General features: G+C 42.9%; 2 protein-coding genes across 3 annotated transcripts; both read right to left on the bottom strand.

Annotated features, from left to right (window-relative positions):
- Positions 1-402: 402 nt before the first annotated feature.
- Positions 403-1,844, bottom strand: LOC117503832 (tetraspanin-7-like). Its single transcript, XM_034163096.1, has one exon. It carries the CDS (start codon positions 1,668-1,670, stop codon positions 462-464), a length of 1,209 nt encoding a protein of 402 aa, XP_034018987.1. The 5' UTR covers positions 1,671-1,844; the 3' UTR covers positions 403-461.
- Positions 1,845-4,155: 2,311 nt separating this feature from the next.
- On the bottom strand, positions 4,156-17,787 carry LOC117503830 (zinc finger protein 354B-like). Of its 2 annotated transcripts, none has more exons than XM_034163093.1 (9): positions 17,661-17,787; positions 16,709-16,911; positions 16,527-16,628; positions 16,348-16,443; positions 16,141-16,251; positions 14,833-14,950; positions 14,014-14,746; positions 13,880-13,941; positions 4,156-5,583 (listed from the first exon to the last, which is right to left on the bottom strand). In XM_034163093.1, the coding sequence occupies exons 1-9, from the start codon at positions 17,665-17,667 to the stop codon at positions 4,172-4,174; spliced, it is 2,844 nt and encodes a 947-aa protein (XP_034018984.1). In that variant the 5' UTR covers positions 17,668-17,787; the 3' UTR covers positions 4,156-4,171. The 2 variants fall into 2 exon arrangements, with proteins under 2 accessions (XP_034018984.1, XP_034018985.1); XM_034163094.1 differs by having other exon boundaries at positions 13,880-13,938.
- Between the last annotated feature and the right edge of the window lie 25 nt (positions 17,788-17,812).

Here is a 17,812-nt window from a genome sequence, read left to right as displayed (position 1 = left end):
GCTCTGTAGGGATAGACCAATAATTGGATGGACTGATAATTGGCCAGGGATGATTATTGGCCAATGCCAATAATTGGCATGGCTGATACACAGCCAGTATCGGCCGAGCCAATTATGGGTCTATCTCAAGTATAAATGCAGTTCATTTACCGTTTTGAAAAGCGATTGTGTGATTGTTACTAAAACTAATCATACACCATAACGCTAACCATACTCATAACCATAAAAGCACTAAAAGAAGTAGGGTGTAGTTACTTACTTCAGACACTTCTGAACCTGTACCTTGCAATACAGATCAAACATTAAACAGGAACAAGGACCTGACAAAGTTACAAGTTTTGGAATGAGAACGTGTTGACAAATTCATCTGATGATTTCTTCTTAGTTCTTCCTGTTTCCCCCCAACAGCAAATTCCATAAGCATTTTACAAAACTGTTCATGTCAAATTTACAATTGACCATTAAGGTGCCACAACATGTCGACGTTGTCTTGGTGCCAGTCTGTTGGCCAGAAGACATGCCAAGGCAATGCCTCCAATCTGGGTGAAAGCTAACCCCAAAACGGTGGCAGCAATGTGGAAGACGTTGTCATTGACTAAACTGAACACTTTCCGGAAGCAGCCATGTGGATGAATTCCTGCAGCGATCACTCCCTCGATGTCCTCGGACAGTAGAGGCCGGTTCCTGCAGTGCTTGCGCCTCACACAACAGCTATCAGGCATGGACACTGAGGTGCCGTTCTCTGTCGTAGGGATGGCCAGGTGTTGGATAGCCCAGTCGGAAGTCAGCCAGTCACGCCAACCTTCAGCACCGCAGCATTCTAGGGCTCTCTGCAAGCTATCTAAGGCATCAGCACGACCTTCATCTTCGGTGTAGCCTGCTACTGCTCGCTGTAGACCACTGCGAAATCCTCCAGCAATGTCTTCACGATAGAAGAGTCCAGAGAGTCCAGCAGCCAAACCTGCTATAAGTGCAGCCAGTTGAAAGAACCCGTAAGCCCTGAGAACACAGGGCAGGTTGGCAGCTACTCCCAAACAACCCAGGAAGCCCCAGGCGGTGACGGCTGCCCCTGTAGTCAGAAGTATGAGTGGTGCATTGGGATAGCGGTTGGCAGACAACAGCATGAAGTCTGCCAATGATATCTGGGCCCACACACCCAGGGTGAATATAGCCAAACCGGCTGCCCAGAAGAGGCAGCTGAAGGAAAGGAGACCAAGGCGCAGGAGGTGCATGACGCCTACTGGACGACAACAGGGTGTAGAAGTTCCCCCTCTTGGGGATGAAGGGGTTGCCAGTGAGGCCTCTGAGCACATGGACAAGGGCAGTTGCTGCTGCTGGATCTGCTCTTCCTTCCCTTGGTTGGGTGGTAGTATGTAGCTAGGGATCGCAGAGTGTCGGCGAGGAACAGGAGGAGGCGTGAGCAGGTTGAGACCTCGCGGAGAAGACAGTCTTCGCACAGCTAGATTGTTGCGTTCCCAGTCCAAAGCTCGTCTGCTGGGACTTGGCCGAAGTGGCAGAGAGTCGTAAGACAGTGCGACGCTCATGATGGTGGCTCTGGCTTTATCTGTTCTCCTCTTTCTGTTACACCCCCCCCCCCCCCCCCCCCGCCTCGCTCCTCCTTTGTCTACCAGTGCCTTCAATCCCCCTCCCACATCTTTATGACCGGTCATTAATGCGCCACCAACACCGCCGATGCTCGATGGACTCTAAATCACTGTGATGGGTGCCACATCCTTCTGTTATCTAAATCCACAGCTCCCATAATTCCACTTTTCATTTTGGGTGTTTTTTCCACCTGCATGGGCACTGAAACGCTGATATTTACATCCGTTTAATGTGCTTATGGTCGGTTATACCTCATGCTGGTCAGTGCAAGGAGAGAAAAACAGTACAGTGTATTTGCATACACTTGCTGTATACACTTGCTATATATATATATATATATATATATATATATATATATATATATATATATATGATGTATGTGTAATTTAGTAAAATTTAAAGCTGAACTTGTATAATGCAATTAAAAAAATGCAACAAAATCAGAGTTTGTGGCACTAAACTCTGGATGAGGAAAGAAATTATTTAAAATTAATATTTACAAGGAAAATAACCTTCCCCAACTGAGCAATCGATTTGCATATGTGCACCAAGTTACCAAAATATAACAATGTTGATCTTGAACTGAAATTACATTGACCTTTGCTAAAACCCTTTCAGTGCAATTCTCGGTGAAACCTTTGGATAGAAGTTAAAGGATCTGGGAGATGTGCAGAAAAAAAAAAAACCCCATTGCAAATCATAGTGTGATTGATATGTGTTTGAATACCTCTTAGTTACTATATTTGATATATATATATATATATATATATATATATATATAAATTTTTTAAATGCTGCACACTCCTGTCTAGGTGGTGGTAGTAATGCAGTCAATAAAACCAAGCTGGCAATTAAAATTTGCAGTGATATGTTGAAAAGGGAATGAGCAATTTCAGTCTAACTTGGTGAACAAACTCAGTGGGCTGTTTTTTCACAACACAGGTCATAGGTCTGAGATCAAGGCAGGTGATATGGCATTGCCTAAAATGTATGAATCACCATATCTCAGGAACTAGATGAGATACTGAACTATTATTAGTATGAACGTTCGTTGTATTGGCATTACCAAATAAGTTAGACTTCTCACGTCAAACAAAATCTAACATTAGCTGGCATCAACAAGGCACTGCAATTATCTCAAGGCCTTTAAGTTTTATTCTCGGCGATGGCATGAAAATTCAGTAAGGTACATCTTTGATTATACATTCCAAATCTAAGGTGGAACTCTACTAGTGCATACAAAGGTACTCCTAAATATTTTTAAAAAGGTATTTACACAAACACGGCAGTTAAATATATACAAAAAATATGATAACTACATAATATTATAGGAGTTAGTACCTGAAACCTAAATGTTCCTACAGAAAATGATTGAAATAAACATCTACTCAGTCTGTAGACATGTTGTAAAACAAAGTTATGGCTAATAGGCTAATCTGGTTATGAAAAATCTGGTTGTTATTATAGAAACAAAAACTATATGTATTAGGATCCTATCTAAAGTTCACCCTGCTAGCTAAGTTATGGATCGTTACTATAGAAAGACAAATTCTGTACTGTACATGCTTTCTAATGGAAACCCCAAACTTACATACTATCGATATCTATTAAAGAACCATTTAAACTGAAGAACCATTAAAAATCTACATCACGTAAAAGAGTATAAATCCCGAAAGCTGGCTAACTATAGCCATAAGAGCTACCGTTATTTAGCCTATAACTAGCCTAGCATACCTTGCTAACCAAAAAAAAAAAAAAGATTCTGTAATGACAAGGATCCAAGTTTTCTGGCTACACTGTTAATTAGTCAAGGACAAATACAAGGTAGACCTGCAAATTTCTGGTGTGCATACAGTTAATACCTTCAAATACCTCAATTTTTACTTGGTATTACATTCATCCAACGGCTTTATTTGGATTGCGCCGTTCAGTAATGCCTTTTCTCACGACAAAATTAAAACACGTCACGCTAAAAATAGACAAGCAATTTCCAACTGCTGAAATCCCCCTTTAGCCTGGTCTGAACTGATAAACAATACAGCCATTGTTAACCTGGTTATTCCTGCTCAACCAACAGCTTTCCTCCCATCAGCGCCTCCGTCGCCGCTCAGTCACAGCTAATTAAAGCTTCTCAGTTAATTAAACATCTGCAACTGACTCACTCAGGCTTAAAGGACAACTGTGACAATGACGTGATGAACAACAAGGAAATACCCAGAATAAGAAAGGTTAGAAAAACTCAATATACAGCTTTCCATAACATGAAATTGAGTTTATTTGCGGCTCAGAAAATATCACTGCAGTAAAGCTTATTTACACTGAAATATTAGCTTCTTGGAGACCAAAGCTAAATCATCAAACTTTCACCAACAGTATGCAGTCAATAAATATTCTAGTTTTGATTTTAATTTTCAGTTTTTGGTGTTTGAATTATTTTCTTAATATAGATTTAGGGAGTTTGTTCTTCTTCACTTCTTGCAGAGTCAAAATTCTGCACTGTTTCTCTCCCTCTCCTCCCCGTGGTACTCCCTGTGTTCCTACAGCTTTGTCGTGGAGGTGAACGCCGTCATACACTGCTCGTGGTCTGGCTTTCTAAATGGCTGCGCTTGTGTTTTGCCAGTCTTGAGGAGCTCCTGAATTTGAGCTCGCACATGGTACATGGATACGGCTTCTCTCCCGTGTGAATGCGCTGGTGGAGCTGAGCTTCGCTGAGGGTGAGGAATGTCTTTTCGCAGTGGCTGCAGGGGAACGGCCTTTCTCCCGTGTGGATGAGATTGTGCCTGGTTAGCGCGGAGGGTTTAGTGAAGCATTTCCCGCAGAAGGCACATGGGTACGGGCGAGCGCCTGTGTGGGAGATGATGTGTTCCTGCTGAGTTTTCTTGCTTTTGAAGCATTTGTCGCACTGAGGGCAGGAGAAGGGCCTGTCGTCCCGGTGTGTCCGGTGGTGCTTCAACAGCTCTCCCTGGGAGAGAAACCCCTTCCCACATTGGGAGCAGAGGAATGGTTTCTCCCCGGTGTGCATCCTCTCGTGCCTGTTCAGGATGGACACCAGGGTGAACCTCTTGGGGCAGTGGGAGCACTGGAAAGGCCGCTCGCCGGTGTGAACGTGGAGGTGCTTCTTCAGCATGAAGCGGTGCGAGAACTGTTTGCTGCACTGGGTACATTTGTAGGGGCGCTCCCCCGTGTGGGTGGACAGGTGCCTCTTCACGTCGGACCTGCGAGTGAATGTTTTCTCACAATGAGGGCACTTAAACTGATGCTTGACCCAGTGCGTCTGCCGGTGCTGGGAGCGCGCAAGCAGCGTCTCAAAGCCTTCGCCGCACTGCTGACAGATGTAGCGCTGCCTGGGTCCGTGGGACTTTTTGTGGTCCAGCAGCTCAGAGGGACTGGCGAAACTCTGGCTGCAGATGGAGCAGATCTGAGGAAGCTGGTCGTCTCCAGAGTGAGACTTTTTGTGGTGGATGGTTAGCGCTCTGAGGTTGATGAAGGAGGTGTCGCACAGCTGGCAGGAGAAAGAGACGGCAATGCCGTGATGTTTACTCTCGTGCTTGACCAGATCCCACGAGTGCTGGAAGGTGCGGTCACACTGGGAGCAGTGGAATGGTCTCTCCCCAGTATGCGTGAGCTGGTGTCTCCTTACATCTGAGGTACGGGTGAATGTCTTACCGCAGGTTTGACATGTGAGCGCCTTCTTCCTGCCTTCAGACCGAGAGGCTGTGGCAGCGCCTTCTTTTGTGCTCTGATTATCAGGCTGTTCAGCTTTGCTCTTCTCAATGATCCCTTTTGGAAAAAGTTTAATTGATGTAAAAATTTCATCTGAGCTGGAAGGAGTAGGTGTGAATTTGGTTCCTGAGAGATTCCTGTATACGGCCGTACGCACGCTCTGCATGTGGAAGTGAGGAGGGCTGTTTTCTTCTGAATGGTGGAACGGACACTGTGAGCAGGTGAAGATGATCGACGTCATCTCCTCTGAATCACCTGCAAATAATAAAGAGTACAAATAAAAGACACAGGGGGGAAAAAAAAGGCAGATTAGGAGAATCCTCAGGGTTTTTTTTTTTTTTTTTGGAATTTGAATGAATGGAAACAGGATTGTCAACTGACATCCAAACTGTTATAACCCACAGATAATAAAGGACAGATGCATGTTGATCCAATTACAGTAAATCTCTCATATCAAATTTGAGTGGAAATTTATACAGCGGTAGCCGAGTGCAGGATAAGTAATTCTAATGTGTTCCGAAATGTAAAAATATATATTTAACTTTTACACTCTTAGATAATAAACCGACCCTTTTATTTTTTTTTTTAACTATATGGATTTGAATGACATGCGATTACACCAATCATGCTTGAACCCTCGTGCGCATGCGTGAGTTTTTTCACGCGTGTCGGTGACGTCATTTCCCTGTGGGCAGGCCTTGAGTGAGATGTGGTCCCGCCCTCTCGGCTGAATTCCTTTGTTTCACACGCTGCTCGAGACGGCGCGCGTTGCTTTATCAAAATTTTTTCTGGACCTGTGAGGAATATCCGAGTGGACACTATTCGAGAAATTAAGATGGTTTTCTGTGAAAAGTTTAACGGCTGATGAGAGATTATGGGGTGTTTCTGTCGGTGTAAGGACTTCCCACGGAGCGGGACGTCCTGCAGCGCTTCCAGGCGCTGTCGTCGGCCTGTTTCGAGCTTAAAACATCCTCATTTAAGGCTTAATTCACCCAGGACATCGTGAGAGAACAGAGAAGATTCAGAAGAGGCCGGCATGAGGACTTTATGCGGACATTCCACTGTTTAAGGACATTTTTTTAATGAAAGACGTACGCGCAAATTCGCCAAGTCGTTTCCATGACGACTCGGCAAATCTGTGTGCGCCGCGACAGGAAAAACACCTCCGTGTTGAAAACCATTTGTAGAATTCAGGCGGCTTTTAATGGCTTTCAACAAGTGAGTAACTGAGAAATTGTTTAACAGCTTGGGCATGTTCCAACTTGCCCGTTAAGATTTCCAACGGAGGTGTTTTTCCTGCCGCGACCCCCCGCGGTCGGGTCCAGCCCGACATGCGACTCTGCCCGCACGTTCTTTCATTACAAAATGACCGTTAACAATGGAATGTCCGAATAAACTCCTCATGCCGACTTCTTCTGAAAGTTCACTGTTCTCTGACGACTTACTGCGTCAACAGAGCCTGAAATGTGGAAGTTTTCAACTTGAAACGGTGAGACGCTGCCGCCTTGAAGCGCAGATCGCCGTCAGGCGCCGTGGACCGTCCTTAAAGCGACACTACCAGACCAAAATCTCTCATCAGCCGTTAAAATTTTTACCGAAAACCAGCTGAATTTATTGAATGGTGTCCACTCAGTTGTGCCTTACAGTTTTGAAAAAATTTTTATCAAACAAAGCAACAGTCTCTGAGCCATTCCTAAACAATGAAAAAAATCGACGAGCGGGTGGACGACTCCTCACTCAAAGCCTGCCCACAGGCGAATGACGTAACCGACAGGCGTGAAAAAACTCTTGCATGCCCACGAGGGTTCAAGCATGTCTGATGTAATCACACGTGATTCAAATCCATATGGTTTTTGAAAAAATAATAAAGGTCGGATACTTTTCTAATAGACCTCGTACATTTAGTCACGTCCCTCGTGATGCGAAGCAAGGCGGGGGTGTTGCTCTTATTTATAAATCTAGGTTTATCTTATTAGCTGTTGGGGGTTACAAGTATCACTCGTTTGAGCATCTGATTCTCCGCTCTGCTCAGGATGTTACACATTGCCAAGGTCAGAAGAATAAAAATCAGTTGTATTACTTTGTCACTGTATATAGGCCTCCTGGCCCACATTCTGAATTCTTAGATGAATTTGGTGCGTTCATCTCTAACTTGTCAACTAGTGTAGATAACATTCTGATCATTGGTGACTTTAACATTCATATAAATAAGCCTTCTGGTCCCCTCTGCAAATCATTTATGGAAATTGTGGATGCATTAGGATTTCGGCAATGCATTCTGGATTCGATGCACATTAGTGGAAATACCCTGGATCGGGTTCTCGCACGTGGTATTGCTGTCATAAATATTTACATCATGCCTCTTACATCAGCGGTGTCTGATCACTCACTTATTAAGTTTACAGTTTCACTGCCGTGTTTAGTGGAACAACAACCTTATACGAGGTCTGTGATGAAAAAAGCGGTCCTTTTAATTTTTTTCAAAAAATAAATGGATTTGATTCATATGTTTTTACGTCAGACATGCTTGAACCCTCGTGCGCATGCGTGAGTTTTTTCACGCGTGTCGGTGACATCATTCGCCTGTGGGCAGGCCTTGAGTGAGGAGTGCTCCACCCCGCCCGTCGGAATCTCTTTGTCTGAATAGCCACTGCGGACGGCGCGCGTTGCTTTATCAACATTTTTTCTGGACCTGTGAGGGATATCCGAGTGGACACTATTCGAGAAATTAAGCTGGTTTTCGGTGAAAAGTTTAACGGCTGATGAGAGATTATGGGGTGTTTGTCGCTGTAAGGACTTCCCACGGAGTGGGACGTCGCGCAGTGCTTCCAGGCGCCATCGTCGGCCTGTTTCGACCTGAAAACATCCTAATTTAAGGCTTAATTCACCCAGGACGTTGTGAGAGAACAGAGAAGATTCAGAAGAGGCCGGCATGATGACTTTATGCGGACATTTCACTGTTTAAGGACATTTTGTAATGAAAGACGTGCGCGCAAATTCGCCGAGTCGTTTCCGTGATGACTCAGCGAATCTGTGTGCGCCGCGACAGGAAAAGCACCTCCGTGTTGATAACCATTTGTAAAATTCAGGCGGCTTTTGATGGCTTTCAACATGTGAGTAACTGAGAAATTGTTTAACAGCTTGGGCATGTTCCAACTTGCCCGTTAAGGTTTCCAACGGAGGCGTTTTTCCTGTCGCGACCCCCCGCGGTCGGGTCCGGCCCGACATGCGACTCTGCCCGCACGTTCTTTCATTACAAAATGTCCGTTAACAATGGAATGTCCGAATAAACTCCTCATGCCGACTTCCTGGGTCAACAGAGCCTGAAATGTGGAAGTTTTCAACTTGAAACGGCGAGACGCTGCCGCCTCGAAGCGCAGATCGCCGTCAGGTGCTGTGGGCCGTCCTTAAAGCGACACTACAGACCAAAATCTCTCATCAGCCGTTAAAATTTTTACCGAAAACCAGCTGAATTTATCGAATGGTGTCCACTCAGTTGTGACTTACAGTTTTTGAAAAAAATTTTATCAAACAAAGCAGCAGTCTCTGAGCCATTCCTAAACAATGAAAAAACGACGAGAGGGTGGGCGACTCCTCACTCAAAGACTGCCCACAGGTGAATGACGTAACCGACAGGCATGAAAAAACTCTTGCATGCCCACGAGGGTTCAAGCATGTCTGATGTAATCACACGTGATTCAAATCCATATGGTCTTTGAAAAAAATAATAAGGTCCGTTACTTTTATCACAGACCTTGTATATCATTACGGCGATGCATCAACTCCTCAACTAAGACTGAACTCGAAGCTAGACTGCCTGATGTCTTAGCTTCACATCTGACAAATACCCAGTCAGTAGACAGACTTGTGGATAGTTTAAACTCAGTGCTCAAAACTACACTCGACATGATTGCACCACCTGTGTTAAAACCGCGCTCCCCCAAATCACAGTCACCTTGGTTCAATGATTATCTGCGTGACCTCAAGCATAAAGCAAGTGGTCTAGTACGGAAATGGCGTCATTCAAAATTAGAAGTATTTCACCTTGCGTGGCGTGATGCTATCTTAGACTATAAGCATGCATTATTGGCTACAAAGCGGACCTACTACTCTGATTTGATCAACAAAAACAAGCATAACTCAAAGTTCTTGTTCGACATGGTGGCAACACTTATGCATGGACAACCACCTGTAGTTCGCTCTCCTTTTCCTGGATTACTTTGGGAAGAAAATAGAAGACATCAGGTTAAACATATCCCGGCATGCCTTAACACAGCCACTACACCCTGCTATTGATGTGGGCGCCACTACTGAGGTATTACCTAGATTTAAAGAATTTGATAGTATCTCACTAGACATGCTGACAAAACTCGTAATGTCAACAAAAAGCACAACCTGTTTATTTGATCCTATACCAACAAAACTGTTTAAGGACCTGTGGCCCACTCTTGGGCCGAGTGTGCTGAAAATGATTAATCTTTCTTTAACTTCTGGATCTGTTCCTAAATGTTTCAAATCTGCAGTGATTAAACCATTACTTAAGAAACCTAATCTTGACCCTAGTGTATTGACAAACTATCGGCCGATATCAAATCTATCATTTTTCTCTAAAATTCTGGAAAAAGTGGTATCACGGCAGCTTGTAGACTATCTTACTGAGAATAATCTCTTTGAGCCACTGCAGTCTGCTTTTAGAAAATATCATTCCACAGAGACGGCTCTCACTAAAGTGGTCAATGATCTTCTGCTTACAATGGATTCGGACACCACTACGGTTCTGTTGCTGTTAGATCTCAGTGCTGCATTTGATGCAGTGGATCATCATATTCTACCTGATAGGCTGGAAAATAATTTTGGGATTACTGGGAGTGCCCTTGCATGGCTGACGTCATACTTGACCAGCCATTCTCACTGTGTTTTGTACAGTAACACTCCCTCTAACCTTAGTGACATGAAAATTGGGGTTCCACAGGGGTCTGTCTTAGGCCCCCTGCCTTTTCTCCCTTTATATAGTGCCCCTTGGGCACATATTGCGGCGTTTTGGGATTACCTTTCACTGCTATGCAGATGATAGTTATACATGCCGATAACTGCTGGTAATCTCGTTCACATAAAATCCTTACAAGATTGCCTTGCAGCAGTGAGAAGCTGGATGTCTAGAAACTTCCTACTTTTAAACTCTGATAAGACTGAAATGATGGTTCTTGGTCCAGTGAGACATCAGCATGAATTTGACCAGTTAACGTTCAGCCTCGGCTCATGTGTCATACATCACACTGACAAAGTGAGGAACCTTGGGGTAACTTTTGATCCTTCGTTGTCCTTTGGCCTCCACATTAGAAATATTACTAGGACTGCTTTCTTCCACCTGCAAAATATAGCGAAGATTCGTCCAATCCTGTCTATGGCTGTACCTGAGACCCTGATCCATGCATTTATCTCTTCTAGATTGGACTACTGCAATGTTCTATTTTCTGGTTTACCGCAGTCTAGCATTAGGGGTCTCCAATTGGTTCAAAATGCTGCAGCCAGACTTTTGATACGAAGCAGAAAGTTCGACCACATTACACCCATTTTGGCATCCCTTCACTGGCTTCCTGTTCCAGTGAGATCAGATTTTAAGGTTCTGCTACTTAACCTATAAAATTATTCATGGACTGGCACCTTCCTACCTAGCTGACCTAATTAAACCTTACGTACTGGCCCGGGCTTTACATTCTCAGGGTGCAGGACTACTTTGTGTCCCTAAGGTGAATAAGAAGTCTGCGGGTCACAGAGCTTTCTCTTATCATGCCCCTGTTCTGTGGAATGATCTCCCTGCGTCAATAAAATAGTCAGATTCTGTGGAGATTTTCAAGTCCAGACTTAAGACGCAGTTATTTTCCCTTTCATATGGCTAGCATACTGGTACAGTTTTGTTTTACGCTTTTTACTCTTTTAATTCATTTATTAGTAATTGGAGCGGGCCGCAGCCTCAACTTTACCTAAATTCTGTGTCTTTTAGTGAAGTTTAGGGCTAGTGGCCGGCGATCACCTTAGTATTTCTCTGTTTTTCTTGTTGATTAATGCTGGCAAATTATACAGTATTTTTTTGTCTTTCTGATGCCTGATTCTGTTTTTTTTCTCTGTTTAAGGTGCAGCTCCATCCAGAGATGGGAGTTGTATTCGTGTTGGCGATCCTCCTGTCCTGTGCGCCAATAGCATTTCTTGTATATTCGTCCGTGAATTGTTCTGTGAATTGTTCTATAATTTATGTATGTAGCATGGCCCAAGCAGAGGGTCACCCCTTTGAGTCTGATCTGCTTGAGGTTTCTTCCTCAGAGGGAGTTTTTCCTTACCACTGTTGCTCTGAGGGTCGGTAAGGTTAGACCTTACCTGTGTGAAGTGCTTTGAGGCAACTCTGTTGTGATTTGGTGCTATATATATATATATATATATATATATATATATATATATATATATATATATATATATATACGGGGTCTCTTAGATAATAAACCGACCCTTTTATTATTTTTTTTAACTATATGGATTTGAATGACATGCGATTACACCAATCATGCTTGAACCCTCGTGCGCATGCGTGAGTTTTTTCACGCGTGTCGGTGACGTCATTTCCCTGTGGGCAGGCCTTGAGTGAGATGTGGTCCCACCCTCTCGGCTGAATTCCTTTGTTTCACACGCTGCTCGAGACGGCGCGCGTTGCTTTATCAAAATTTTTCTGGACCTGTGAGGAATATCCGAGTGGACACTATTCGAGAAATTAAGATGGTTTTCTGTGAAAAGTTTAACGGCTGATGAGAGATTATGGGGTGTTTCTGTCGGTGTAAGGACTTCCCACGGAGCGGGACGTCCTGCAGCGCTTCCAGGCGCTGTCGTCGGCCTGTTTCGAGCTTAAAACATCCTAATTTAAGGCTTAATTCACCCAGGACATCGTGAGAGAACAGAGAAGATTCAGAAGAGGCCGGCATGAGGAATTTATGCGGACATTCCACTGTTTAAGGACATTTTTTTAATGAAAGACGTACGCGCAAATTCGCCGAGTCGTTTCCGTGACGACTCGGCAAATCTGTGTGCGCCGCGACAGGAAAAACACCTCCGTGTTGAAAACCATTTGTAGAATTCAGGCGGCTTTTAATGGCTTTCAACAAGTGAGTAACTGAGAAATTGTTTAACAGCTTGGGCATGTTCCAACTTGCCCGTTAAGATTTCCAACGGAGGTGTTTTTCCTGCCGCGACCCCCCGCGGTCGGGTCCAGCCCGACATGCGACTCTGCCCGCACGTTCTTTCATTACAAAATGACCGTTAACAATGGAATGTCCGAATAAACTCCTCATGCCGACTTCTTCTGAAAGTTCTCTGTTCTCTGACGACTTACTGCGTCAACAGAGCCTGAAATGTGGAAGTTTTCAACTTGAAACGGCGAGACGCTGCCGCCTCGAAGCGCAGATCGCCGTCAGGCGCCGTGGACCGTCCTTAAAGCGACACTACCAGACCAAAATCTCTCATCAGCCGTTAAAATTTTTACCGAAAACCAGCTGAATTTATTGAATGGTGTCCACTCAGTTGTGCCTTACAGTTTTGAAAAAATTTTTATCAAACAAAGCAACAGTCTCTGAGCCATTCATAAACAATGAAAAAAATCGACGAGCGGGTGGACGACTCCTCACTCAAAGACTGCCCACAGGCGAATGACGTAACCGACAGGCATGAAAAAACTCTCGCATGCCCACGAGGGTTCAAGCATGTCTGATGTAATCACACGTGATTCAAATCCATATGGTTTTTGAAAAAATAATAAGGTCGGATACTTTTCTAATAGACCTCGTATATATATATATACATACACACACACACACACACACACACTTATATTATATTTTCACATAATCTGTTCACATCAGTACTCATGCACCCACCAACAAACATCGCAATATATTTTAGTCACCTTTCTTTAATGTAAATATTTTTTCTTTTTCTTTACTACTGTATGACTCTTGCTGCTACAAGAAGTGATTTTCGCCATTGTGGGATCAATAAAGTTTAGCTTCCCTTAAGTGAGTGGTGCCCCTATGAGTTTTTTTTTTCCATTCCATTTTTTTCCCCATGGTATCACAATACATATTTAAAAAAAAAATATGATACGATCCAATACAGGCCCCAAAAATACAATTACCATGATACACGATGAACTGATCCACCCCTATATGGAGGAGTCGCATTAACAAGACACCACTCCTTTCCTCCAACAAATCGCATTTCTTAATGTCCCAAATAACTCTGAATTTCAAGGTCAAAATTAAATATGAGGTACCAAACGACACACCACACCTATCAACATCCAAATATATCGCATTTGTATCTGTAGCCATCTGAGAGGAGTCATGTTAATGAGATTTCATAACAGAAGAACTGAATAAATGATGGAACCCAATCGCATAGCTCCCTGTGATGTGTTGCCGTGGGAGCTCATGAGTTTATGTTTCATAAGAACTTGAAGGCTGTTTTCAAAACTGACACAATGAACATCTTGAAAATGTCTCAATATTACCTGAGTCTGTTCCTCTGACTGCTATCACAGATGAGTAATCCGCGACATTAGCCGTGCTTCTAGTTTAAAAAAGAAAAAAGCATGTTACCTAACTATTTCAAAACATAAATCATTATTACAAAAGTGATTCATACATTTCTGGTTCTTTGCCATTTTCGTCAGATGATGTCTTGGATTGACTCGTCTCCTGCCAACTTTCTGAGGTTTGTAAGTAGTTGAATCTTTGCACATTAGCACAGACGGTGACCTCTTGTGTTGCTACAACAGGATCTTCTCTGGAAATGTCTGTCACCATTTCACACACAGAGAATGATGGAATTTCCTTCGTTTCGAGGCATTCGATGCCTCCAGGTTCCACGTCCACCTCTGCTGGTTCTTTACCACTTTGTTCATCAGCTGCATCCTCTGAGCCACATTCATCCCTCACACATGACGCCACCGTTGAACCCTTAATTTCTTCTGTCAAATCATCTTGACCAACTGCTTCCTTCCTCAATGCAAACGTGTTAGTCAGAGTCTCCAAAGCTTTTGCAACGTCCACAATTTGACTTGATTCCTCTGCGTTTGACTCGACAGCATCCACACTGCCGGTGTTTTCTGTACTTATAGCAACTATCTCTGACCCACACAAGTCCGTTTCCACTTCAGCTGATCCAATTATTTCTTCATCCACCTCAGACGCGCCTACTTCCACTTCGGTGTAGATGGCCACGACGCTGTACTGGTCAACCCCAGCAAGAGTGATAGGATTTAGCACATTAGCATAGTTATGGATCGATTCCAACCCAACAGAGAGATTTGCTTTTTGCGAGGGAGGAATAGATAAAGCAGACATGATGCGACTGCCACCAGTCGATGACGGGCCATCTGTGAAAAGAAATACAGCGGTGACAGGTTACGGCTTGCTGAAAAACACGGTCATCGCACTGTATGGAAACAAACGCACCACTTACACTGCATTTTCAACAAACCCGTTCTCTTATAGTGCTCGACGATGGAGCTGAGCTCTTCTGGCACACGCTGAACACATTCCTCCAACATGGGATTAGCAGAGGTCAGCCACGCCGCAGTCTGCAATCACAGAAAAGTTGATATTAATTCACTGATGAACAATAAAATTACACTCCTACTGAACTAAGCTAACTTTAACACTGCTGTCTTACAAATTAGCAACATTTTAAATGGTTAACATAATGCAATGCTAAAATACCCTTAGCCGTATGAGCACAAAAATAGAAAACAGAATGTGACCTTTTGACCTCTTAAAATAGATCAAGATTAGCCATCTTTGAACTGGTCAAAGGTCTGTGTGCCAAGAATGCTCCCTGTGAATTTGAAGGCCCTGGCAGTAATAGGACTGGAGTTATAGTGTACACAGACAGACAGACGGATGGACACAAGGCAATGCCTTCGTAATACCCGATGGCCATATTCTGGCCTTGGGTAAAAATGGTAAATGGACTGCATTTATATAGTGCTTTCTGCATCTGCATCAGAAGCTCAAAGCGCTTTACAATTTTGCCTCACATTCACCCATTCACACACACACTGATGTCAGGGTGCCGCCATGCAAGGTGCTCATTACACACAGAGAGCAACTAGGAGATTAAGGACCTTTCCAGTAGGCTGGGTCTTGAACTGAGGATCTTCTTGTTGAAAGCCCAGCGTTTAACCACTAGACCATCACCTTTAACTTCAGGAGCACTAACTGGCAAACTGAGATCCTGCTGTTAAGCAATAGATATGCTATAGTGTCGCCTAGTGGCAGGAAACAGTATATGCATTCAAATTATGATGCTCTTGCTTCGTGGTAGTTATTTGAAAGTTTTATGCATCCCTGCTTCTTTTTTGAGGGATGCTTGTGTCTAATAACTGTACACCTGAGCTATTCATTTGGTTGTGATTATTAATAATTAGCAAAAAAAAAAAAAAAAACAGATGCTACCTCTTTTTTCCAGGATGAAGTGTATTTTTGTTTAAAGAACTGAAATGTATAAAGTGGCCCTTGTTTTTTTCAGTATTAAAGAATAATTTCCACAGTGTACAATGCAGATGATTTAAGGGTGGAGCCACATGGATTCCCAACCTTGTGTGTTCTTTTTATGACCTTGAGCTTGACCTTTCTACACCCAAACTTACTCATGCTCACCCATGAAATATTCTTACCAAATTTGGAGAAAATCTGCCTAGTTGTTTCTAAGTTATGTTGTACATGAGTGATAACAGTGACCTGTGGTAATTATGGGGCATTTGCTGACTACCTGTTTGAGGTCTGGAACTGGAAGCAACCTTTCCAGTTTCGACAACAACTCCCACAACAACACGTGCAGCGCAGAATCATACTGTGGCCCATATTCCACGGGGAACACCTCCTGCAAGAGATTGGCAAATGACAACTTGATGTGTTGCTTATTAGGATTCTTCTTGGACAAAGAGATGACATATCAAAAACCTGGAAGAAAACCTACTTGGAAGAAGTATGCCCTCTCAACTGGATCCTTCAGGAGGCTTTGAACGAGCGCGATGAAAGTGGCCTCTGTCGATTTGACATCTGCATCTCTGTACTACAACACATAAATCATCACAAATCACCACACCATTATCTGCATAAAATGACAGTAGTTTCAGGTTACTTTGTCATACTTACATCTGTGTTTTCAGAGGTTACTGGAAGTCTGTCCAGATGTTGCTGAATTACTCTTGAATCAACAGAACCACAGCTGGAACCTTTGCACAACTCCAGAATCAGCTGAAATATGAACAGATTCAGTTAATAGAAAGTTATTAGAATGAAAATCATCATTTACTGCTTGTCTAACTTTTGCACACCCTTGCTCTTAGACCCAGGATGAGCTGGGCTTTCTGTCTACGGCTTATCAGATCAGGAACAGCCTCAGTCACCATGATGACAAACTGCTGAAGCTTCTCGTAGTTTAAAACATCTTTGTTTTTTGCCAGCTGCCACATAGCAGCTAAGAGGAGGTGCAGGGGAGGCACGAGGAGGCGCAAAGATGAAAGAGGCAGGCCTGGGTCTGAAACATAAAAGATGTAATGTGAGAGATGGTCAATGGATGGCAGCACTGAGGTTTTCAAGTCAGCAAGAATACTTCCACATAGCACCAACTGAATACAAACTACTGTTTACACAAGATTAGATTTATTACAAATTATTGTTCCTCTCCCACTCAAGGTTAAATAATAGAATTTTAATTTTTTAAATTCTCTATATAAAAACTTGCAATGAAATATGTGTTTGACATACAATTTTTAGATGTTTTTGTTATCAATGATAATAAATAAATAACTTATTTTATTACGCTTCAAATTTCTTTTGGAATTCTGCTCTGGATTGGTTTATTACCAAAATAACTACATCTAAGTTGACTTTTTAGGAAGTACAAATCAATCAATCAAATTAATATATAACGTGTAAATTTTATTTTGAAAATTCTAAATCAATGTAGAACATAATTTTTTTGCTGTTTTTCTTCGACTACTCAGGCATACAATGTAAATGATAACCTTATGAACCAATATAATTGCTGGACAACTGCAGACATGAAAGATACACGTTGCCGTTCCTCTCTCCAGACACTAATTAAAAATAAATTCTAAAAATCACCAGCAATTACACTGAGCTGCTTGAGTTCTTAAGGCAAAATCAGCAGTCAAAACGTCTTAAAATATTATTTATTCCTTTAAATAGACGGGGCCTGCTACCGCTCTAACTAGCAGTCACATAATGCTTTGCTTTCAAGAGACGGATAATAAACGTACATACCATTCATTTTTTTTCAAATGCTACAAGATCCTACATTCGTTTGATGTAGCACCTGTATTGTTAAAAAACAAATATTAAAAAACTATCCGTGCCAAAATGCGCTGTTTGTACGCAAACATCGACTTCCTTAACTTCAATCCTGCAGTTCCACT

This window comes from Thalassophryne amazonica, chromosome 22 (assembly GCF_902500255.1).
Source record: "Thalassophryne amazonica chromosome 22, fThaAma1.1, whole genome shotgun sequence".
In the NCBI taxonomy this organism is placed as follows: Eukaryota; Metazoa; Chordata; class Actinopteri; order Batrachoidiformes; family Batrachoididae; genus Thalassophryne; species Thalassophryne amazonica.
Note: the sequence above shows the minus strand (reverse complement) of the source record. Positions and strands in the feature narration are given on the sequence as shown.